Source organism: Vipera ursinii (assembly GCF_947247035.1).
Source record: "Vipera ursinii genome assembly, chromosome: 6".
In the NCBI taxonomy this organism is placed as follows: domain Eukaryota; kingdom Metazoa; phylum Chordata; class Lepidosauria; order Squamata; family Viperidae; genus Vipera; species Vipera ursinii.
In genome coordinates, this window is record NC_139515.1 from 75,682,421 (window position 1) to 75,709,042 (window position 26,622).

At 40.8% G+C, this 26,622-nt stretch overlaps 1 protein-coding gene across 1 annotated transcript in view; it reads right to left on the reverse strand.

The window, feature by feature from the left end:
• CACNA2D4 (calcium voltage-gated channel auxiliary subunit alpha2delta 4) overlaps window positions 1-26,622 on the reverse strand; it is a gene marked incomplete at both ends in the record, with an annotated part of 176,079 nt that overhangs the window by 91,832 nt on the left and 57,625 nt on the right. The window contains 6 exons of the mRNA XM_083365389.1: window positions 15,331-15,426; window positions 15,847-15,940; window positions 20,711-20,808; window positions 21,850-21,895; window positions 22,965-23,032; window positions 24,677-24,738. Of these exons, the coding sequence (XP_083221515.1) occupies window positions 15,331-15,426; window positions 15,847-15,940; window positions 20,711-20,808; window positions 21,850-21,895; window positions 22,965-23,032; window positions 24,677-24,738 (464 nt within the window). The remainder of the gene's footprint in view (window positions 1-15,330; window positions 15,427-15,846; window positions 15,941-20,710; window positions 20,809-21,849; window positions 21,896-22,964; window positions 23,033-24,676; window positions 24,739-26,622) is intronic.

A 26,622-nucleotide genomic window follows, 5' to 3' on the forward strand; every position in this document is an offset into this window, starting at 1 on the left:
TTCTTTCTTTCTTTCTTTCTTTCTTTCTTTCTTTCTTTCTTTCTTTCTTTCTTTCTCTCTCTCTCTCTCTCTCTCTCTCTCTCTCTCTTTCTTTCTTTCTTTCTTTCTTTCCTTCCTTCCTCCCTCCCTCCCTCCCTCCCTTCCTCCCTCCCTCCCTCTCTTATGGTCATATGATGAGAACGCTCCACCAACCATATGTTGTTGTTAGTTGTGAAGTCGTGTCCAACCCATCGCGACCCCATAGACAACCAACCATATAATGAAGTAGAAATATCTAAGGACGTACAGATGACTTTTAAGAAAAACAAAAGTATCAAGTATAAGACCAATTTATCCTAGAAAGAAGATATTTGTTTTATAGAATTCATATATCCCCTCATTCCAATGAGCTTCTGCTATTGCTGTTGCTGTACAACTGTAAAATAAGAAGATTAGGACTAAATAAACTAATTATGATGTCAACAGTCTATCCATCAGTGATTTCTACCACAATTCCATTTCCAAAAGTGTTCCAAATAATAATAATAAAAAAAAAATCACAAATTTTTACAAGTCTTCAGAAGAACCTGAATGTTGGAGCCCTTCTACTTTAAACTGCAAGCTCTTCAGAGGAGGAAGGTCTTTCAGGGAGCAGATATTCTGTCTTCATTCTGACTGAGCAGGCAGATGGCCTCACAGGTATTGAAACCCCAAAACACGCATGGCTTTGTAGGTGAAATCTAACCACCTACATGAGTTAAGGTTAAAGGTAAAAATTTCCCATCTCCAGTTGTGCCTGACTCAAGGGGGAGGTGCTCATCATTCTTATCCGAGGGAGCCAGGGTTGTCCAAAGACACTTTTGTGGTCATATGGCCAGCATGACTGTACGCCGAGGCCCATAGAAACACCATGAATTATGGCAGACAAAACTAAGAAACTCACAGGGATATTCCTGTAAAAGAACACCTTCTTCTTGGAGCAAGCTTCTTCACAACTAGTTCAGTATAATGACAATCAACTTCAGCGGTGATCCTGGATTACCTAACAATAACTGGAATCCTAGGTAAGCCATGTAACTAATACCCACAAATAACATTTGTTTTTTTTTCAATTTTGATTATTTCCCTCAAAGTTTGATAGCTTAGGTGACCAGTGAGTTTATTTCTATGGAGAGACTATCATGGAACATGGTGAAATGGTATCAAAGAATAGAATGTTTTCCCCCCTTTAGGAACTGTTTTAACTGTCTGTGTATATTTTAAGCTGGGTGGCTTCTGGAGTGGTAGCCATATCAAATTGAAATAAGCAAAGAATAGGAAAGAGAAGAGAAGAGGATATTCAGTTGGTAAGAAGGGACAGCATTTTAATAGTTCCCTTTTGCACAGCTCTGAGTCAAAGAAATGGCAAGGTTAAGAAATATTAACTAAGTTCTACCCACCCCAATATTATCCCAACCCATCTCAAAGAGCATCCCTTAAAGTGATACAACCCCCCCATAAGGAAAGGTAAAGGTTCCCCCGCACATGTGTGCTAGTCGTTTCCGACTCTAGGGGCCGGTGCTCATCTCCGTTTCAAAGCCGAAGAGCCAGTGCTTGTCCGTGGTCATGTGGCCGGCATGACTAGACGCCAAAGGCACATGGAACACTGTTACCTTCCCACCGTAGTGGTCCCTATTTTTCTACTTGCATTTTTAACGTGCTTTCAAACTGCTAGGTTTTATTTATTTATTTATTTGATTTATATACCGCCCTTCTCCTGGGGGACTCAGGGCGGTGTACAGGGCAATAAAATAAGAATACATTAGATAAATAATTTTAAAACCCAAATCCATCAGGCCAGGCCGGCTTGTTCGAATAGATAAGTTTTTAGATCACGCCGGAAGGAGCAAAAGTCGGGGGCCATCCGGAGTTCAGCTGGTAAGTGGTTCCAAAGGATTGGTGCACCCACCGAGAATGCTCTCCCCCTGGGGGTCACCAGCCGACATTCTCTGACCGGTGGTACCCTGAGGAGGCCCTCTCTGTGGGAACGTACAGGACGGAGGGACGTTGACCCCGGCAGTAGGTGCTCCCGTAGGTAATCTGGACCCACGCCATGTAGGGCTTTGTATGTCATCACCAGCACCTTGAATTTCACTCGGAAGGCAACTGGAAGCCAGTGCAGCTCACGGAGCAGGGGTGTAATATGGGAGTATCGGGAGACCCCCAAAAGAACTCGTGCAGCTGCACTCTGTACCAGCTGAAGCTTCCGAGTGGTTCTCAAGGGCAGCCCCATGTAAAGAGCGTTGGAGTAGTCTAGACGAGAGGTCACAAGTGCATGGGTGACTGTACGTAAGGCATCCAGGTCCAGATAGGGTCGCAACTGGCGCACCAGACGAACCTGGGCGAAGGCCCCTCTAGTCACAGCTCCTATATGGTCTTCTAAGGAGAGCTGTGAATCTAAGAGGACACCCAGATTGCGAGCCTTATCTACGGGGGGTAATGACTCGCCCCCAATATTAAGAGATGGAATAATCTGAATTTCCTGACATGCCGGTATGTACAGCCATTCAGTCTTGTCCGGGTTGAGTTGAAGCCTGTTCCTCCCCATCCATTCCCGGACCGCTTCCAGGCAACGGGACATCACGTCGAGGGCATCACTGGTGTGGTTTGGGGTCGAGATGAAAAGCTGGGTGTCATCAGCATACTGATGATATCCCACTCCAAAACCACGGATGATCTCACCTAGCGGCTTCATATAGATGTTAAACAGGAGGGGTGAGAGGACCGACCCCTGAGGAACTCCATAAATGAGAGGCTTCGGGGTCGATCTCTGCCCACCCGCCAACACCCACTGTGAATGTTCCAGAAGGTAGGAGGAGAACCACTGAAGAACAGTGCCTCCCACTCCCAATCTCCTGAGATGGCGCAGTAAGATACCATGGTCAATGGTATCAAAAGCCGCAGAGAGGTCTAATAGGACCAAGACAGAGGAATAACCCCTGTCCCGAGCTCGCCAGAGATCATTCATCAGAGCGACCAATGCCGTCTCCGTGCTGTGTCCGGGCCTGAAACCCGATTGGTATGGGTCTAGATAATCAATATCTTCGAGGAACAGAGGAAGCTGATGCGCCACTATGCTCTCAACAACCTTCGCAAGAAAGCAAAGATTGGAGACCGGGCGAAAGTTGTTTAAAACAGCTGGGTCCAGTGAAGGCTTTTTGAGGAGGGGTCTCACCACCACTTCTTTCAAGGTTGCGGGGAAACTGCCCTCTTTCAATGAAGCAGTTATCACTGCATGGATCCAGCCTCGTGTCCCATCCCGAGCCGCATAAACCAGCCAGGAGGGGCACGGGTCCAATAAGGATGTAGTGGAGCTCAGCTTCCTCATGATCTTGTCTACCTCGTCCAGAGTCACAGGATCGAACTCTTCCCAGATAACATCAACAAGACTGTCCATGTTCTCATCGTCAGATTCTGCCCAGTCGGAATCCAGACTGGTCCGGATCCGAGCGATTTTGTCCAGCAGATGTTGGCTAAATTCCTCGGCACGACCCTGTAAGGGATCCTCCTTCACCTCTAGATTAAGGAGGGAGCGGGTCACCCTAAACAGGGCGGTCGGGCGATTATCTGTGGACACGATAAGGGTAGCAAAGTAATTAGACCTTGCCCTCCTCAGCGCCGCGAGATAAGACCTCGTAAAGGACCTTAGTCGTGATCGGTCGGATTCGGATCGGCTGGATCTCCAACAGCTCTCTAGGCCCCGTCTCTGACGCTTCATCTCCCGGAGCTCCGTAGAAAACCATGGAGACCACTGGGATCTGCGCCGGGTCAGGGGCCGCATGGGTACAACTCAGTCAAGTGCTTCTGTGGCTGCCTTTTCCCAGGCTTCCACCATGGCATTGGCCGAGCTATGAGCAAAGGAGGCAGGTGGGGGACCAAGCGCTGTTTGGAACCGCCCAGGGTCCATTAGCCGCCTGGGGCGGTACCATTTCATTGGTTCAGTAACCCCACGACGGGGAGTGGCAAAGCGGAAGGCCAGCCGCAGGAGATGATGATCTGTCCATGACAGGGGTGTAACAATTGGGGAACCCCCACCCAGATCATCTAACCACTGTCCAGATAGGAAAATCAAATCGACCATGTGACCTCCTACATGAGTCGGGCCCTGGATTACCTGCGTCAGGTCCATGGCCGTCATGGAAGCCATGAACTCCCGAGCCAACTCAGATGATCCCCCCAGGGATGGTAGGTTGAAGTCACCCAAGATCATAATTTTGGGGAACTCAATCACCAGTCCCGAGAGGATGACAAGAAGCTCGGGCAGGGCTGCCGCTACGCGTCTAGGTGAAAGGTACACTAGCAGCAAGCCCAACTGAGCCTTAGGGCCACATCTTAGGAGGAGAGACTCACACCCGGCTATTTGGACAACAGTGGCCTCCCGCGGATATAGGTTCTCCCTTACCGCTACCGCCACTCCCCCGCCTCTTCCCTGAGCCCGAGGCCTGTGTAGCAGAAGCTGGTTGGCAGAAGCTGGGACGAGTAACAGGCGCTCACTCTGTTACACAGCACTCGGGATTCGACCCGCCAAACTGCCGACCTTCTGATCGACAGGCTCAGCGTCCTAACCCACTGAGCCACCGCGTAACCCCCCCCATAAAACCCCATAAATTGGAATGATGGCAACTGAAGTTGACAAATTATAGATCTCCTATTTCATCTTTTGCTAGGGGAAGACTGCTGCATAGAGCAAAACTAGCCAGCTCATAAGCATTGAAAGATATGTAACAATGGAAGAACTGGAGCAAAAGATAATAGAAAAGCTTTCCCTTTTTGCAGCAATACATTTCAACAATAGGAAAAAAGGAAGACCTACCTATCTCATATGTCACTTCCAAACTTAGGGAGGGAACTTTTTGCTCTACTTTGAGAATGTTAATGCAAACAATTCAGCAAACTCTAGGAAAAAGCCCATTCATGAAGGATTATCTCACAATGACTGTAACATCTAATGTTTGCTTTCATGTGTGAATTATAAATAGACATTTCCAGTGGCCTCTCATATTCTCAAATATCTTGATTTTTGGTTATTTCATATGATCAGTCGTCAATTTTCAGCTATGAACAAAAGTTAGAAATTTGAGATGAATATTTTGTGGTAAATCTAATTGTAAAAGATCTATATTTGACTTAATTAGATCTGCAGAGAAGCTTATATTGAAATTCAAAGTCATTATAGTAATCAAAGAAGAAAATAATTACGAGGCTTAAAATTACGCCAGACTTTTCTAAATCCAATATGCAGCATGCATGCCAAATCAAAATCAAATTGATTTAGAAAAGGCTCTCAGATAACCAATCTACCTAAATCTTGAAAATGGAGATGCCGATTTCAGTGAAGTTCTCAAGGTACAAATTCTTCTCTATCACCTATTCTTGGATGTTTGAAAAAAAAAGAAAGAAATACCAAAATTAAATCTAGGACCTGCTGTTTGCAATATCTAATACCGAACTATGATGCCCTTCTTATCACAGTATTAATATGTAATAAGCCAATGCAGAACGGTCTTCTTAGAGAATCATCTCTAATTCCAATTTCATTTTTAGAAATTAAGTCTGTCTTGTAAAATTGGCATCTTATAATTTCTCAACAACTATTGAATGTTCTCACAGTCTCAGGACAACGTATTCAGGCTTGACAATTATGTTGATTTTTTTTTTTTGGCAGATGATACACAGATTGAGTGAGCTCTGTAGAAAAAGATGGGTCGCTCTACAGCAGGGGTGTCAAACTCAATTTCATTGAGGGCCGCATCAGCATTGCAGTTGCCCTCAGGGGGCCGGGTGGGTATGGCCAGCGTGGGTGTGGCTAGAGTGTGTATGGCCTACTGGGTGGGTGTGGCCAGCTCTACATAGTTCGCATCAAGGATGCCTATGGGGGCCTGGGCAGGAGTGGGACAGATCTGAGGGTCTCTGGCAGAAGGAGGGTCTCTGAGCAGGGCCAAGGCAGTGGGGGCCGTTCCCTCACTGTTTCCAGGATGGCTTCATGAAACCACTTTGCGGGCCTGATCCGGCCCCCAGGCCTTGTGTTTGACATGTCTGCTCTACGGAGAGTAACAATAGCATAGATAAAGTGCTTATAGAAAATAGTTAATATAGAAAATTGTTTTATTTCAGATTCATTCCTACAATATTTGCAGGTATTTATAATTTACAACTTCCTTTTTCTTTTGTTTGTAAGCATTCCTTTTTTAAAAATGAAACTCTTGCTCCCCTTCCTCGCCACCTAGGGGAGATACAAAAACCAATCAATTCTCTAAATTTTCAGCATTTTGTGTCTATTGAATCTGGGTTATTGGTGGTCCAAAAAAAATTTTTTTTTAACAAGCTTTTTCAAAGCAGAAAAGAAAGTTACCAAACTGAGCATCTTAAGAATAAAGAAAACTAGGTGGGCTGGAAGGGGTCATTCTAAATTTATTTTATTTACTTATTTATTCAAATTTGTTATAGCCACCCAACTTCAATGGACTTTGAACATTGTACAAAATGACTCTAACCCTAAAAACATACAACATAAAACCACAGAGACGTCTCAGATGAAAATGATACTAAAAGCAACACAAATCAAATAAAATAAGAGCCCCAAAATATAATACAATATCCCTGGGCCAGATTATTACATAATATACAATCAGGATATGTGTCCATATGAAGGACTGGAATGGCAACGATACGCAAAAAGTACATTTCTAAGTATGCATGCAGCTATAACTCAATAAAACATAGCATGGAAGTGTGGAAGAAGAGGAATTCTTGCAAATTCTTGAAGAATTCTAAGATGAATTGCAAGATGTGCCAGGTGCAAACCTATAAAAGGATGCACTGCCTTTAATGGCAAAAGTTGGACAGATATTTAAACTAATAGGAGGCAGGCTAATAGAGTTTTAGAAAAATAGTGCTTTGCTTATTGTTAATATCTCCAATGTCAGGCATAAGGAACCGGAAACAACTCAAGGAGATGATCAGAGTGTTATGTTTATTGCTACTTGTCTACTGACAGGAATCCCGCCAGACTAATGCACTTACTACATAATTACTAGGTAAACACTGTGAAGCTTTAGGGTGGATCATCTTTCAGCCAGTTCCTCCCCATCAGTGACTCAAGGCTAGCCAACCTTTTTACTCCTTGCGCCAACTAAACTCCAGATTCCAACCACATATAAGCAATTTAGATGGACAACTTATACATGGACACTAGTGACAGGAACCAAACAGACTATATAATAAGAGATTGAAGATTAAGAGATACAAACTAGTCAATCACCTTCATAGGCTACATGGGTTAGATTTAAGAGAATATGCACGAAAATACACGATCCCAAAAACATAGAGCATATATTCAGTGTAAAGAATTTATTCAAGCTGCTTAACATATTTGAAATGGAATCTGCAAACCTTTGGGAAGGGATAAGAAACCATTTGAAAACCAAAGACACACACACACACACAGACATACAAACACATGCATTCTAGGGTGTCTATTCTAGATGTTTCAGAGGAAAATATCCAAATGTCTTTCATATTAGCTTTCATGATAGCTAGGAAAAGTTACATGACAAAAATAAAATGACCTGAATTTCAGCATCAAAAAAGAGAGGACAGGGATAGGTATCTCAGTCAAGAATATCATCAAGCAGAAGATTTGTTTTAAAGTTAAAGTTTAGAATTGAAGACTTTCAAAGAAGATCAGAAGATCAGAACTCTCTGATAAATTGAAAGATAAAGAAAGTGGAAAGAGGGGCACATAACTTGTCAGAATATCAGCAAATAGCCCGTGCCTGCAAAGACAAAGTGAGGAAAGCTAAGGCTCATAATGAACTAAGGCTTTCAACCAAAGTCAAAAATAACAAAAAAAGCTTCTTTCAACATGTAAAAAACAAGAAAAAAGTTAAGGAAATGATTGGTCCATTAGTGGGTGAAAGTGGCAAGAAGGTGACAAGCAACAGGGAGAAAGCCAAATTATTTAACTCGTTTTTTGCATCTGTCTTTAGACAAAGGGAAAAAACAGACCAACCTATCAAAAATAGTGCTATAAAAACAGAATAGAAACACAAGAAGATAGGCAACAAAATGGTAAGTGAGCACCTGTCCAGCATAGATGAGTTCAAATTACCAGGACCAGATGGATTACACCCCAAGGTTCTCAAGGAACTAGCAGACGTGATCTCAGAACCACTGAACTATATTTTTCAAAGATCCTGGAGCACTGGGGAACTACCAGAAGACTGGAAAAGAGCTGATGTAGTTCCCATCTTCAAAAAAGGGAAAAAAATGGATCCAGGAAATTACAGACCTATCAGCCTGACCTCAATATCTGGAAAGATTCTGGAAAAGATAATCAAACAACAACAAATCAGCAAGCACCTAGAGGCAAAGAAAATCATTACTGAAAGCCAACATGGGTTTGTCAAAAACAGATCATGCCAGACAAATCTTATTGCATTCTTTGACCAAGTGATAAAATTAGTGGATTAGAGGAATGCTGTGGATATAATTTACTTGGACTTCAGTAAGGCATTTGATAAAGTAGATCACAACCTATTACTCGATAAGATAGAAAAATGTGGGTTAGACAGCATCACCACCAGATGGATTCATAGCTGGCTGACTGGCCTTACTCAGCATGTGGTCCTCAATGGAACCGCCTGAACAGGGGGTTGGACTAGATGACCTCCAAGGTCCCTTCCAACTTTACTATTATGATTATGATTAATAGGTCAAACATAGATAGTTTAGGTAAGCATAGGTACCAGAGAACAATTTTGATAGTGGTTAAAAGAAGTTGAAAAGATTATACTGAGACATTTGACAAACAGGGTTGTAGAAGAAAGTGTTCACTGAAGTGTTGCACAAATTCCTCCCACAACGTTTTATTTATGATCCTAAATAAAATGGGTAAATTTTAGAAAAGGTAGAGGGACATGAACTCCAGGGTGTCCATAAGGGCAGCAGTGCGGGTAAATGACAAAGTTTATGATAACATCATCATGCAAATAGCACAACTTGTACTAGTGTCAGACATCAAGAGACAAATACACAGTGGCAGCATTTGTACGATGATTCATTGTGAAAGTGTTGTCATTTTGGCTTCATTGTGGCTTTTTTTTTTGAGAAGACTGCTGATACAATCAGATAGTTAATATTAAAATGGATAATGGAGGAAACAAAAAAAATAGAAAAAATGTGTTTGTTTCATTGACCTCAGCAAGGCCTTTGTCTGTGTGGATTATGTGAGTATATAGAATATATTAAAGCTAATGAGTTTGCTGGAACATCTGATCATTCTGTCTTTGGAATCTTTACAAAGAACAAGATACCTTTATAAGAAATTCTTATTCTTCTTTATAAGAAATTCTAAGAAACGGAGTGATCCGTTACAGGAAAATGAGTGAGACAAGGATGCATACAATCCTTATAGATAGTCCTTGACTTATGACTGGTTGCTTAGCAACCGTTCAAAATTATGACAGATTCCCCCAAAGTACTTACAGGCTAGATTTGAAATTCTGTGGTCACAAGACCATATTTTGGGCCTTGGCAATTGGCCCCCATGTAAGGACCTGAAAGTAAGACTCTTGAATCCATATGGTTGAATCAAAAGAACTTTTACTGAGGCAAAATGGTTGCAGGAAAGTCAGGCGGACTCTGAAAATCCTGCGCAAAGCACAAAGCTATTTAAGGCCATTGTCCCATGGTCCCATGGTCATGTGAACCACAATGTACGTTTTTGCTGGAAACCAGAGTTTACTTCTGGTTATTAGCAAAAAATACTCATAGGGAACAATGGGTTCACTTAAGGACTGCCACGTTCACTTTATGACTGCTGCATTTGCTTAAAGGCTGCTGCAAAATAGGCAGTAAAATCAGGCACAATCACATGAAGACCTGCTTAACAACTGTCACAACCTAATGACTGTAATTGTGGGCTCAGTTATGGTGATACATTGAGGACTACCTGTATATCATTTCAATCCATAAGAAGGGTAAACATGGAAGAGATAAGACCTGGAATCAAAACATTATGCAGCTGAACCATGCAGACAGCATCATGTTGGTTGAAAGTAATAAAAACTAAGAACTGCTTAAAAAGAGAACTACCTGGATTAATGTTAAATATTAAGAAAATAAAAGCGATGCTAATTAATATATTTAGTGAAACCCATACTGACGATGAAGCCTTGAAGCTGGTAGACAGTTCCGCTTTCTGGGGACTCAGAAACATATAAATATGGATAATACACTGGAGAAATAAAAAGATCCTAGCAAGAAAAGCAATAGCAAACTTTGAGGAGATCATTCAGAATAAGGGCCTTTCAATTAGAACTAAGTTCAGAGCAGTTGAAATAATGCCGCTCCAGCATTAAGAAATAGCTAGGATACTGGATGCTGAGAAGAAGAAAGAAAAAAAAATATCCCTTTGGATTGTAGATTTGAATATTGTAAATGTAAGAACAACCAGTCACTCAGTCCTGATCTAATCCAAAAGCTGACTTTGGCATATTTTATACTAAGAGAGGCAAGTAGAAACTTATTTATTTTGGATATGTAATGCAAGCAAATGTTGGACCAGACACATAATAAAACTTGGCAAGGTTGATATAACTAGAATAGAAAGATGGCTAGGTGGGATTAAAGAGATTACAGGCAGCACTTAACTAACAAATAATCAGTGACCATGATGTTTGTTTACCCAAGTACATTCTTCTGAAAAACTAAAACCTGCCTAATAGAGATAAATATCTAGCAGAAGTATCTACAGCAAGCCAAGATTTTGTCAAAATGATGAAGTGTGCATTGGGACCTCAGAAAACAAATTCCGCCCTTTTTCGTATTTGTGTACAATATCTTGATGCAAAATACAAGAAAGGCAGAGCTCCCACTGCAATATCCCAATGTGCATATCAAATTTTAATAATAATAATAATAATAATAACAACAACAACAACAAACAACAACAATAAATAATAATAATAATAATAATAATAATAATAATAATAATAATAATAATAATAATAATAATGTTGGAAGGGACCTTGGAGATCATCTAGTCCAATCCCCTGCTCAGGCAGGAAACCCTATACCCTTTCGGACAAATGGCTGTCCAGTCTCTTCTTAAAACCTCCAGTGTTGGAGCATTCACTGCTTCTGGAGGCAGGTTGTTCCACTGGTTAATTGTTCTAACTGTCAGGAAGTTTATTCTTAGTTCTAGGTTGCTTCTCTCCTTGATTAGTTTCCATCCGTTGCTTCTTGTCCTGCCTTAAGGTGCTTTGGAGAATAGCTTGACTCCCTCTTCTTTGTGGCAACCCCTGAGATATTAGAAGACTGCTATCATGTCACCCCTCACCCTTCTCTTCGTTAAACTAAACATACCCAATTCCAGCAACCGTTCCCTATATGTTTTAGCCTCCAGTCCCCTAATCATCTTTGTTGCTCTTCTCTGTACTCTTTCTGGAGTCTCAACAATAGGTTCTGGGCACCACTTTAGCAAAACCGGTAGCTAATTTTTTGTTGCCCAGCCCAGAATGGACTTCCAGAAGTGGCATCCACACAGAGAACCAGTTGTTCACATATTTGAATCCCACCACTGGTTCTAGATGACTTACAAAATATAATATTAAATAAAAACAATTTCAAAAAATGAAGACAGCCCAGATTAAACAACCATTAACACAAAGGATAACCTTCTTTCTCAAATATATGCCATTCTTCTTACATTTCAATTTATTATGACAATTTGCTGTGTTTACGACTGGCATGCAGAAGTAGATCAGAAAGCACTAATATTATTGTTTTTAATTATGGTTAATTTACTCATCACCAAATAAATATATAATTAAGCAACATTTGCTGCCATTCAGTTCTCTAGTTTAATATTTTTGTCCCTAGGACAGGGGTTCAAACTCACAACGTCATGTGACATGTCACGACGTATTGTGACTTTTTTTTCCATTGCCGGCAATGGAGTGGGCATGGTTTTGCCATGACGCATCCGGCCTGTGGGCCGGCAGTTTGACACCCCTGCCCTAGGATGTTTTGGAAAGCAAAGTTGCAGGTGGGTGAACTTCAGATGCAGATTAAAGCAATGAACAGAATAACAGAAACACAAATAACTGCATTGTGATATGTGTCCTCAGATAACTGCAAATTTTGTTTTTACTGATAGATTTTGTCTAATGAATAAAAGCTCAACCAAGCTGATTAAGCAAATAAAACCTACCTTTAGAAAACTCTAAACTGCATGCATTCACACCAACAAATTACCAAATTATAAAAGTTCAAAATTATGTCAATGTTTTGAAAATTAGAAATAATAATAGCATTCAAAGCCATCCAAATGAGAAAACCAGATGTAACTTTCTCCGCCAGATGGGGCTGTTGCCCACATCAAACAGACAAGATTTTTTTTTCCAGCTGGTTACAGTTGCAAATAGCCTAATGCTAACAAGCTGAGCAGTTGCTTAAAGGAAGGAGGAAACTCAGCTGGGCAAACATTGATTTACAAATGCTCACAATTTTGCTATGTACTATAGATTCCCCACGATTCCATAGTATAATGGCACTGTAAACATTTCTTGAATATGAATGACATATAAACAGGAACAATTTGGCAGATTAGGTTAACCTTCACAACTTCATACTACAACTGAAAGGTTTTCAGATCACACTGTTGGATAAGTCCTTGTATTTGCATTCTTCAATGCATTCATCCCTGAACATGCACATGATCTTTTTTATGTTCTGAAGTAATATATATTTGGCACTGAGGATGTGGCAGCAATTCAACAAATTGATAAAGAAGATAGACAAATGCTGCCAGAATCTCTTGTGGAGATGGGCAGCTATAGAAATTACATAAATGGAATAAAAAAGCGAAACAGGTCTGGTTATATAGAAGGTCTGGTTATTGTACATGAGAACAACTGTAGCAATATCTGTTATCTGAAGGATTCTGTTGTTGACATCTGTACCAGAACAGATGTTACCGCAAGCAATTGTGTAAGCTCTAGAATGAAAATAGTATCAGAACAACAGATGTCCCATCAGTTGAAGAAAATATGCAAAACAACGGATGCAATGGAACCTCTGATGTTATTGTGCAGGTTGGATGTCACCTTGTGCCACAGGAATAAAGCTGGTGATTTGACTCACCATCCTATGTTATTCCTGTTGCTTTTATCCAGATACAATTGGGAGGGAGGGAGGGGGGAAGGGAGAGAAATTGACTTTATAGTAGTTATACTAGTGATGAAGTAGCATTTCTTTTTTATTAGACATCATCCAAAGTAGCCTTGTTTTAAAAAAAACACCACAAATTAGGCTTTGTTATCCCTCACATGGAAGGAAAGCCAGGTGAGTGAGTACGTTTGTATGTACACTTCCTTATGCGTCAACAATATGTGCACCTTATGCATATATGTATAATTCCTACACAGGTCACCACAAAATAGTGATTTGCTGAGGTCTGACCCTGGCATTGATCAAGACAAATGAACTTATCAGCTCATACTATTTCCAGCAAGTATTTGCCTCAATATCCTCCTATCATTGTTGAATTTTCAGAAGGTGAATTGATGTTTTCAGAAGGTGAATTGAGTGAAGGAAGCCATGAATGGGATATATATTTTGCCCCAAAAGTATTATGAAAGGGAAATTGTTATGAATACTGTGGACTATTCCATTTAAAGTTAGTAAACTGGCAAGGGCCAGAGGGAATAGACAGAAAGGGAGGGAGAAAATGACAAACAGAGCATTAAAGCAAACAAAGAATGAAGCAATCTACATCAGAAGCTGCCACTAAGTAAAAATGGCACATTAAGCAAAACTTAATTCAGCAATCACAGCAACAACCAGTGACATAGCTGAGTCAGATAGAAGGAGTGCTATAAATAAGAGGATTGGACAAAAAAAATGATTGGAGAAAACAATATAGGTACTGTACATACAACATCTGAACCTGCAGCTCATTCCCTCTTCAATTTGATCAATTGCTTGGTGACAATATGAAAGTAAAGAAGTATGTATATGAAAGTGCTTTAGCAAAGCTTATAGGTAGTAGTCTTTGCTTACTGACTATCTCATTCAGCAATCCTTTGAGGTTATGATAGTACCACCCCTCAGTCATGTGATGGTCACTCACGCATTGTTCAGTGCATGATCTCCTAATTTTTTTCTCTCCTTGAAGAGGAGAGAGATTGGAGAGGAAGGGATTACAACAGAGTAAGCAGGAACGCAATGGGAATGTACACCAAAAGCAATGTGCTTGTGCCAGCAGCTGTGAGAGTGTTATGCAAACAGCCGGATGTATTCCCCAATATGTGCCTGCTAACTCTTGTAATCCTCTCTTGTAATTTCCAATGAATGTAAATACAAACATTAATTCCCTTCTTGTTAATTACACAGTGCTGGGGTGAGCATTTCAAAAGATGGGAGAAGAAAGAAGAGGAAGCACAGTTGTGGTCATGTGATTTCTCACTTTGTAACTGCTTCATTTAATGACAGAGCTGCCAATCCCAATTGTGGTTGCTACATAAGGACTACCTATTTTTTCCCTCCCTTTAATCCCTTTATTCAGAGTGGAGTCAGGGCAATGAGTGCAGTTGAGCATTTACTGGCCAGACGTCTTTACTGATACCTACATGGAGTTTGCAGCAGATATTTTCTCCTTGCATCCTGATAGAGAAACATCTACTGCTCCCTAGGATTGAACTCTCAACCTTCCAAGTGGAAGGCAAGCAATAGTAATAACACTTAGACTTATATACTGCTTCACAGTGCTTTACAGCCCTCTCTAAGCAGTTTATAGAGTCAGCATATTGCCCCTAACAATCGGCCTCATTTTACCGACCTCGGAAGGATGGAAGGCTGAGTCAACCTTGAGCCAGTGAGACTCGAACTGGCAGTCAGCAATCAGCAGAAGTAGCTGCAGTACTGCATTCTAACCACTGCGACACCTCTAGGCCTCTGTGCCATTCTAAACGATAACTACCTATATTACACTCAGTAAAGCTAAGGGTTAACAAACAAATCTTTGTCTGTTGTCTTGTCATTTTAGTATGGATCACCCATTCTTCTTCTATCCCTGAGAGGTTAAGATTTTGTGGAAAAAGTATCCTCTTCACATAATCTCCTGACCACTGACCAAGACTATGTCTCAAGATGCCAGCTGTTCACAAACCATGGAGCAAGTGGGGAGAGATGGTTACATGTGCCTCAGTGGATGGCAAAAGGAAAACTGAGAGATTATAGTGTTTCATAGTTATATTGGAAAGATAATAGAAGGGGCACATCTCAAAAATACATGTCCAAAAGACTCACTTGTTAGACAGTTTTTCAGTTCCTACATAAAGGGTATTCCTCAGGAGACCAGCTCGAGTTCCCATGAAGGCCATCTGCACACCATCTTCAGTTTCACTGTTACACAATAAAAATGAGAGTTGTATAAGCAAGTGAGAGCAGAAATCATTGAAAAGCTGGCTGAACTTCCTTTGTGCTGTAGGAACTGAAGTTGTATTTTAGAGTAATCAACATGCTTTCTAGGCAAGATCACAAGTTCAGTTCTCAGCAATTCTGGATAAAGTCAGATCTGTACCCAAGTGGCATTGGGATCCAGGACATGGGCCTTCAAAGGAATGAAGACTGTGGGAAGATCCCAATGGCCAAAGATGATAATTTGTACAATACAGGTAAAAAACAAGCTGCTGTTGATCACTGATTTTGTACCAAATGAACTTTTTGAACACTATTTCTGGACAGGTACAGGTAGAGTGCATTGCAGCAGTCTAAAGGTGGATGGTTTCAAAACCTCTCTTAGCTCAAGAAGTGTGTATTTACTTGGACATGGTGAGGGCCAAAGTCGTCCAATAGGCTTCCATAGGTGCTGTAACTACGGCATCAAAGAGAACCTGTTGAACTAACTCTTCATCACCTAGGTATGAGAAAGAATGGTAAGAAAGAAAGGCAATCACCACACAAACATTGGAGTTGAAATCCAAAGCCCATAAGGATGGGGACTTGATCTATGTGTTTAGCTGTACATTTAGAGTTTTGGGAAACAGGATCAATGACATTAAACTATAATCAGGTGGCAGAAGCCCTGCTTCATTTTACATGTGTGCTATGAATGCAAAGTGAGTTAAAAAGAAGTGAGGCTTTCAATCACCCAGTTTCAGCTGCCATAGTGATGTTATTGTCACCCCAGCAATGGATGGTCTTATATGGAGGCCCTGAAAACTGAAACGCTTTGAACATCCCCGTCTATCCAAAGTATATTCCTAAGATTTAAAGCTGAAGCCATCAGAAAGAATCTTGAATTGCAATAACAATAAATCTGTTCCTAGAATTTCAGTTTGGATCTCGTTTTAAATTCATCCATCCATTTCCCTCCCCTCCTTTCTCCATTTGCTCCATGGAATTATCAGGAGCTGAACTTTCATACTGAAAAATGGATGAAGCCTTAAACAATGTATTAGTAGAATTCTCCCTGAAATTTCATTCCAATAAATAACTTTGCTGGTTTGGGAATGAGAGATGATATACTTCTCTAGGTCAGAGACCAACTATGCTGACTGGAGCAAAGCATGAAAAAACAGTTTTGTAGGCCAACTGAATCAAGGAGATCAAAGAAACAGTGACCACGGGAAATGTGAGTTTGGAAAGGGTTCCATTAATAATCAGATGGGAGGTATACCACACCTGAAGTTTCTAGCTATTCAGCAATGATATTCAACAGCACAGTTTTAGTTACTAGGACAGACAATATGATCTGATGGACCAATTCATACAAGGAATTGAATGATGAAAGGTAAAGGTTGCCATCTGCCAGGTTTAACTTGAATTGAATTGAGTGGAAGTTGCTAATTCTCCTTCCCCCCCGTAAATATTTTATTAATTTCAAGTTTTACAATCATAAGTACTTAATAAACAACTATGTGTCTGGGTTCCTTTATCATTCAGTGTTATATATTAACTTTCACTCAAAATCCAATACTACACCATCCAGTTTTTCCCTGATCCTCTCTTCTTCCAATAATAATCATTTCCCCCCACTATACAAGTATAATTCTTACTGCTACTCATACCTATACAATTAAATATAAACATCTTCATCACATGTTTCTAATGTTATACATAATGTCAATAATATCAGTTTATAATATCTTGTCTAGCCAAAACATATCTCAGACGTATTTGCAGAGTTCCCTTATTCCAGACATGTCAAACACAAGGCCCGGGGGCCGGATCCGACCCCCGAAGTGGTTTCATGCGGCCCATGAAGCCATCCTGGAAACAGTGAGGGAACGGCCCCCACTGGCTTGGCCCTGGCCCAGAGACCCTCCTTCTGCCAGGGACCCTCAGATCTGTCCCACTGCTGCCCAGGCCCCCATAGGCACCCTTGATGCGAACGATGTACAGCTGGCCACGCCCATCCAGTAGGCCACGCCCACACTGGTCACACCCACCCGGCCCCCTGAGGGCAACCGCAATGCTGATGCGGCCCTCAATGAAATTGAGTTTGACACCTCAATCCATATCCTGTTTTTTTCCTCTTTTTTCAATTTTAATTTCCCATCAATATTCAAAATAACTTATCAATTATCATTTTTCTCATAATTAACTATATTTGGGTAACTAAAAGCTTCCCTTATACCAACTCTTAATATTTTCATATTTCCCATCTTATAGAAAATTATGTTATCCTAGTTACAAATCACATCCTTCTATTTTTACAATGGTCCTTTTATTTCTAACAATTGTCTATTCTTTTAATCCTATTCAAACATCCATTAGATGGTATAATACCTCATCTAATTAGTCGGGACCTCTATTTTCTTCAGTCTTATTCTAGCTTGTAAAAACACTTAATCATTTATATTCGTTAAACGGCCTCCATTTCTCCTTTAGTTTCTCTTTTAGTTTCTTGTTCCCCAGTTTTCAGCATTTTTCCTGACAGCTCTGTCATCCATTCTATCAATTCTTCTTCCTTGTCCTCAAATACGATCTGAAGTCTTGAAAAGTAAAATATCTTTTCCATTTCTGGTGTTATATCTGGGTCTTCCAAATTTTTATTTATCTGTGTCTGTCTGTTGGTTTCTTCTTTCGAATCCTCTATCTTTATGTCAGTTTCCTCTATTTTTCTTCTGGTTTCTGAGTTGCTAATTCATTCTTTATGGTCATTTTCTGAACATTTTTTGCTTGGAAAGTTGCTCATTTATGTAATTTAAATTATTTTTAGTCTCCCCATAATTTAAAATAATTGTTTCTTGAATTAATTTCAACATGGAAAGAATTTCTTTCTGAAGTCCATTTACATTTTCGTGTTGATTATCCATGTTTCTTCCAAAAAGAAATAGTCCAGAAGCAACTTTCCCACTGTTTCTTAATATTTCTTGATAATTATTGAAACTAAAAGTCAGTCAATATTTGTAATCCAGACTGGCCAATTTAGAATGGTTTATTGTCTCCTTCATACAGATAAAACAGCCCAAGGATTTTTTCCCTTTTCCCAGTTGCTGTCTGTAAAAGTGAAAGTTTCCAGGAATAACAAAGAGCCTTATCTATGTCCAGGCTTTGTGCCAAATTTTCTTTAAGCATAATAAATTGTAATGTCAAGGTTCATCACTAGATGTCATTAACATCCATCTTCCAGCTTTTAAATCCAAACCTATTTCACCAACTTTCCAAATATCTTTTCGAATATAAAGTCTTAAAAATACTTTTAGTCCCCAAATTTGTCAAAGCTATGTCTCTGTATTAAATCCAAATTAATCTTGTAGTTTTCTCTAATTTACCCCTCTTTTCCTGAGAGAACAGGATGGAAATTCCCCTTCTCTCTATCAACTGGGGGATTCTTTGGTTTGGGAGTTCTTTTTTCCAGGAAAATTTAATTTAATTTAATTTAATTTAATATTTGCATTTGTATACCGCCCTTTCCCTGAGGACTCAGGGCGGTTTACAGGGAATTAAAATCGAAACATACAAAAGTTAAAACCAATTAAAAAAGCATTAAATTCACCCTGTAGATTAAAACCCCAGTTAAAATTTTCTCCTCAGCCTGGGCCCGAGAGCTCAAAGAGCCAGGTCTTCAGGCCCCGGCGGAATGATCGGAGGTCAGGAGCAGTCCTCAACTCTACCGGCAGCTGGTTCCAGAGGGCAGGCGCTCCCACCGAGAAGGCCCTATCCCTGGGTGTCACCCGCCGGCAATCTCTCACCGGCGGAACCCTGAGCAGACCCTCCCTGTGGGAGCGCACTGGGCGAAGGGCATTTGATGCCGGCAGCAGGTGTTCCCTCAAATAACCCGGACCCAGGCCATGTAGGGCTTTATAGGTGATAACCAGCACCTTGAATTTCACCCGGAGGGCAACCGGAAGCCAATGCAGCTCGCGGAGTAGAGGTGTTACATGGGAGTATCGGGAAACCCCCATTACAACTCGCGCGGCCGCATTCTGCACCAGTTGAAGCCTCCGAGTGGTCTTCAAGGGCAGCCCCATGTAGAGAGCGTTGCAGTAGTCCAGACGGGAGGTCACAAGCGCATGAGTGACTGTGCGTAGGGCGTCTCGGTCCAGATAGGGGCGCAACTGGCGCACCAGGCGAACCTGTGCAAAAGCCCCCCTGGTCACGGCTCCTATGTGATCTTCAAAATTGAGCCGTGAATCCAGGAGGACGCCCAAGTTGCGAGCCCTATCAACGGGGGGTAACACCTCACCCCCCATCGTTAGAGGTGGAATAACTTGGTTAACCCGAGACGCCGATATGCACAGCCACTCAGTCTTGGCGGGATTGAGACGAAGCCTGTTTCTCCCCATCCAGACCTGAACCGCCTCCAGGCACCGGGACATCACGGAGAGGGCATCACTGGGTTGGTTCGGGGTGGAAAGAAAAAGTTGGGTATCATCAGCGTACTTTAAAAAAGGTTTTTAAAGTTATAAAGAGAGCTTTGTTCTCACCCAGTTCCATCGTGTTGTTCAGAAGTTGCTAGTTAGTGCTTATCTTGGGTTGTTGGTGGCTTCTGGCTGGCCACATAAATGTATCCAGTCTTTCTTCTACTGGTTTGAAGAGCTTCCTCAGAACTGCTGCCCCGAGGGTCCCCTTCTTCTTCGTTGCCTCTCCAGGTCAACTTTAGACCCTTTTTAGAGTCCCCAGCAGACCAAAATTGGATGTGGAAAACAGAGCCCCATTTCCCTGCACCTGTTACGCCACAACCTCTAACCCGGAAGTGTGAAGTTGCTAATTCTAATTTGCAAGTAATTTGAAAATCAAGAAAGAGCCATAATGAAAGATGATTAACCAACATGCTGATTATATACTGTACATGTTTACCCTGTAGAAAAAAAATTAAAAAGGGATATGATCGCCACTACCAGTTATTTGAAAAGATGTCACATAGTTGTTGGAGCAATTTTAGTGTTTTGCTATCTTAGAGAATAGGAGACAATTCAGGAAACAGGATTTAGAAATTGCTAGTAATTTGGACTGTGAAACATTGGGACAAAGTGCCTCAAAAGTTGGTGGAGGAGCTTATATTGACGCTTTTAAGCAAAAAAAATTCATTAAGCCCTAGTGTAATATCCTGGAATATGGCCACTGTGTAATTATACTTGGATGAACCAATTTGGTATCTTCACAAGACTGTTCCTAACAGTTTAGGCAAAGTGGTTCAGAAGAACACTGATTATTAGCTATATGTTTCCATACTCACATTCAAGGTCAGGTTCTTCTGCTGTAATAAAACGGATTACAGCCTCCAACTGACTTAGCTTCCTGTGAGCTGGATCAATATCTGTAACACAATAAATCCTGGGGGAAGGAGAAAGAAAGAATGAGAGAGTATTGGCACATATTCTCCTTTCGGGGTCTATCCTGACACACATAAGACTAAGCACAAAATATACCTTTTCACAATCACTATAGAGAGAAGTTAAACCAGAGAACAGGAAACAGCCTAGGGAAACTATAGTTAGCCCATTGATTGTCCCCCATCTTACCATATTCCAATATGGGCAATTGTTTGAATTACTCTCTTATCCCAATAAGAATATAAGAAAGCAGAATGCTCTAATCCAGAAGACTGTCACACAGGGCTTCCAGGATCAAAACACATCCTTCATATGTGGTGCACATGTACAGTACACATGCAAAACACTGAGGATTCAGACTCATCTTGACTTCTTTTTTGATTCCCCACAGTCCTAACTTTAAAGGAAAAAAAGGGTAATAAATTTATTTAGGCCCTAGGATTATCAGGTTCTGATATATAAATAATAATAAAAAATGGTAGAGTAACTTTTTACATCTGATTAATATTCCCCAGGGATGTGAACACTTGTGCTGGGTTTTGAATCTGAAAGGCAAATGATGCTTCAAACGGCATAGAATCACTCATGTACAATAGCACCCATTGGTAACTCTTTAAATTAGTTGTGTCTATTCTAGGATTCCGTGACCACCCTTTGCAGCATAATCCAGGGAAAAGACATCTTTGCTTTAAGCAGTGGCAATAGGTGTAGCCACTTGTAGCCACTTGCATTTTGGTGCAGTTCAGAACAGAATCCAAAGGGTTACACAACCCAAATAAACAGACATGAAGATGTGAATCAGCCTTGCACCTAACTCAAGCACAGGTTTAAGGCAGCGTTAATTGTTCTGGGAGACAGTGTTTCGCCACATCCTTGGGCAAAAAACCTTTCTCTGGTGTATTTAATATCCTTTAATTGGCAAAGATTTAGCTCAGCTGTTTAGCTTCTACAGAAACAGTTTCTCAAGGCCTCAATTGCAAGGACCCAATGCAAAGTGTTCATCTTTCCCAGACGTGCATGATCAGAAAAAAAAACATCTTACCACTCGTTGGCTAAGGTCAAATCTGGCTGCAGAAGGTCATGCAAACCTGAAATGAAAAGGTTATAGCATTGTTATGACGGTGATTCCTTCTTTGTGCCAAATATGCTTAACACTCAAAGTTTTCCACAAGAAATTTCCATTTGTACTGAATGAGAGTTCAGTCTCTGTAGGATAACAGAAATGAGGGTGATGGTTAAGACATTGTGTAATGGGAATATATACACAAAGAATTTAGTTTGGATGGGGGAGGAGGAATTACCTGATTCCAAATCTTATGTTGTACACACAGACACACAGACACACACACACAGACAGACACACACACACAGACAGACAGACAGACAGACACACACACACACACACACAGAGAGAGAGAGAGAGAGAGAGAGAGAGAGAGAGAGAGAGAGAGAGAGAGAGAGAGAGAGAGAGAGAGAGAGAGAGAGAGAAATACAATTTACAGTTTTGATTTAGATGCAACATAGATATGAGGATTCTCAAGTATCAAATTCCAATGCTTAAATTATAATAGATGTTCATATAGTGGGAATGAAGTTCAGTAAAATAGGAAGAACTGCCCCATTACTTCAGTCTACTCGGAAACAGCAAAGGTTGCTTTGTTTTGATAGAACTATTACTCTATAAAGTTATTGAGGCATCCTGTACTTTGCCTCATAGACAAAACCAATTAAAGTGGCAAATGAATCTGACTGATGCCACAGACCTTGGCACATCCATTTTGCAGAAATGGTTACTGACATTAGGACTGGATATGATACACAACATTGAGAAAAGGGAACTGTAAAAACTTCATAAACACACAGTGGGAGCCTTTCCAAGAAATATTTCGGTTTCAGGGGTGATAAATTAGTACGTTGCCATATTTTCATTTTTTTCATTCTATTAGTACTTTTCTTCTCCCTCTTTAAATATGTAGGAAGCTGAGATCAGATTTTTAATAATCATTTCCTACTCTGTCAGGTTAGCAAATAAATACCTAAAGAGAGATGGAGAGGGTGGCCAAAGAAAAACACTATTAAAACCTAGATAGGGTACAAGAAAGTGTTCTCCAATATTTCTCATTCAAGACTTTTACAAAACTGTGCCATATAACCAACCTTCTTCCACTGAAGTGTCCCCAACCAGCGTGTATTCACCATATCCTCGGGACAGAACAATTCCCAAGCTGTGAGTTGGGGTGAGGGAGTGGGGGACAATAAGGAAATAAAACAGAATATTATGAAAGTCTATCTCAGCCTCCATTGGTGGGGCATTAAAAAGATAAAGGTTTCCCTGTCAGTCGTATTCAACTCTCGGGCACAGTGCTCGTCTCCGTTTCTTGGCTGAGGGAGCCTGTGTTGTATGAAGACAATTTCTGTGTTCATGTGACCAGCATGGCACTATGGCAGGGGTAGGCAACCTTTTATGACTCGTGGACTTCAACTGGCTGGCTCAGGAATTCTGGGAATTGAAGTCCACGAGTCATAAAAGAGCCAAGGTTGCCTTCCCTTGCTCTATGCCAAAGGCTCATGGAATGCTGATAACTTCCTGTCAAAGTAGCACCTATTTATTTACTCACTCGTGTTTGCATGCTCTTGAACTGCTAGTTGGGCAGGAGCTGGGGCAAGTAATGGGATCTCATTGCGCAGAGCTCGGCTCTTGAACCCAGCTGATAAGTTCAGCATTTTTAACTGCTGAGCTATGGCGCCCCATTAACCAGATGCATTAACACTGAAATCACAGAATTCCCAGCCAACTTACAATTTAAAACAACAAAACAATAAAATGGAAAAATTAGAGCATCCAAACAACATTAATCCTCATAACGAAATACTAATAGGTCCCTATTTGAAGCTATGTGTTTTTTAAGATTTCTGGAATGACATTAGAGGTGTTAGACAAATTTTGGTGGGATTTATCATTCCAGAGGAAAGATGCTTCCTAGGCCCTGATAGCGGGCATTGTTTGACTGAAAGGAACTGAACTGTACGTATTTTGCCTGATCTTTTTAGATGGGCAGCAACCCTGGGTGATAGGTGGTCTTCCAAATAACCTGGCCTGTGAGATGAAGGGCTTTTTAAGTGATAGCCAACACCTTGAACTGTACCCAGAACCCCATCATACTTCCCTTTTTCCTCCACTATGAATTCTGAAAACTCAGAGATTCAGACTTTTAATTGGCAGGTATAACAACTGAGTTTTTGGATCTTCAACATCTACAGCATCTTGAAATTGCCTTGATGAATTTGGTTCTATTTCTACAGGTATGAAAAATGGATTCACTAAGTGAGTGAACTGGGGGACTTAAACTGGAGGAGTTAATGCATCTTTTTCTCTACAGGACTTCCATAAAGAAACAGGGCCTCCAAAGGCTTTGTAGATTATTCCTTTTCAGAGCCATTCCTATGGCTCTAGAAGTCAAATTCTCATTCTTTCTTCCTTTTTCTCTCTTAGTTGTTGCTATTTTTCTAAAAAAAAGAAAGAAAGAAAGCCTACTGTATCCAGCCTAATGCATCTGTTGCTTCTTTTGACATCCTGGTACCATCCAGGTATAATTGGATAATTGGATTACAAAAATAATATAAAAATATAACTGGACTATAGTTCCCATGTTTTCCAGCCAACAGGATCACTGGCCATGCCAGTTGAAAATTTTGGACCTTATAATCTCAAATTATTTTGATGTCATCAGGTTGATGAAGGTTGACCAACTGAATTGAACTGACTCTGTAGGATACTGGGTGGAATAAACTTTTTGTTACCTAAGGCCATCTGAATAGTAATGCAAAACATTTAATTTGATCTCCCTCTGCAGAGTCTGCTCACTCACCTAAATGGAGTGTGGGTAATATGAGTGAAGAAATAGTCATTAGTGAGAAACAGAATCCTTTTCTGAGAAAAGAAAAAAGAAAAAAAAAGTCAGGAATGCTAAACTGTAACTGCAGAGAAAACATACACCTTACACACAGACATAAACACACAGACACATACAGAGAGAGAATAAGGCAACTAGAGAAGAAACGTAGTTTGTCTTTCACATGTTTACTCGCTAAAAAGAGAGTCCTGCTCCTTCTTGTTACAAAGTTGGCATGTAAAAAGAAAGGCTTAATTTTGTTGTACATCATCAAATGAGTGCTGAAACTAGGTCATCATATATTAAGAATCTCGTGATTAGGGCAGTCTCCCAATTAAATAAATCTTACATTATAGCATTATATCTACTGGGAATTAAGACAGACTCAGTTTGGTAGATCCAGTCCTAAGTAAATGTGCAGAGGACTGCAGACTTTATCAATTAATTGGATGAATTTTAATTATGTAAACCTGAGTAGACTGAAGAAGAAAAAAGTATGGTTCCATAAAGGGAATGCCACAGCAGAGTAAGCGTGTTGCCTGGAAACTAGCAAATGTAAATGCCTGGCTGATGGCATCTGTACCATGCCTTCTTTGCAAAATCTGATGGGGCAAGTTGATGAAAGATGGTCCCTCAAATACAGGTCGTCCTTGACTTACAACAATTCATTTAGTGACCGTTCAAAGTTACAACACATTGAAAAAAGTGTCTTATGACCATCTTTCACACTTATAACTGCTGCAGCATCCCCATGGTCACATGATCAAAACTTGGACGCTTGGCAACTGGTTGGTATTTATGACGGTTGCGATGTCCTTGGGTCACGTGATCAGCTTTTGCGACTTTCTGACGAGCAAAGTCAACAGGGAAGCCAGATTCACTTTAACAGCCATGTTCCTAGCTTAAGAAATGCAATGGTTCACTTGACAAGAAAAGTCATAAAATGGGGCAAAACTCATTTAACAAACATGTCACTTAGCAACATCAATTTTGGGCTCAATTGTGGTTGTAACTTGAAGACTATCTGTAGCCTGGTCCCATGCCATGAAGCGCTTTAAAGGATAAAACCAGCACGTTGATCTGGTAGATTAGTCTTCCTTTGTAAGAAAATATAAGAGGTCATGAGGGGGTTGCCCTCTGCTATTAGCTACTCTATCTCTGTATCTAGGGCACAGGTGTCAAACTCGCCACGTCATGTGACGTGTCGTGACAAATCGAGACTTTTTTTGCATTGCCGGAGCTGGGGTGGGCGCAGCCTCCGCATGATGCAACCAGCCCACGGGCTGGCAGTTTGACACCCCTCCTCTAGGGTGAGTTTTTGTTCAATTGGGAGTGGTGGGTGGGAATGTGAAGGATGCCAACAAAATGGAGATGGGCTCTCCATTCTTCTTGCATCAACTAATATTCTAAAATCTTTGCACAGCACACTGGCCATTTTGTGAATTCACACTCATGATACCAAAGGAATCTTGCTGAGTAGGATTAAGCTGTGGGAAATAATACGATCTTAGCACTGTTTCTTTGTATACCTTGATACATGACTTGATGAGCAATGCACTTCTTATCAGAGAACCAGATGGAATTGGGGAAAAAAGAGACTGGCCACAGCCTTCAAGGCTGTTCTGCCCCTGCTTTAATGTCCTTGAAATATGTTACACAGATCAATGCTCAGCAGCTGGGCTACATGAAATGACAGATAGGCTTGAGATGGAAGTGTGACAGAGAAGATGACAAGCAGTAGGATAACCATCTCAGTCCTTGTGGCTGCAGGCACGTGGGCTGCTTTTCTTTTCTCCTTCACCTAAACATCATCCTTCCCTTTTGCTAGTTAAACACCAATCCTCAACATCCCGGAAACCCCATCTAGTACAATGACAGCAGGCATCAAAGGAGTTGAGGCTAAATTGTTCATGCTTTGGAAA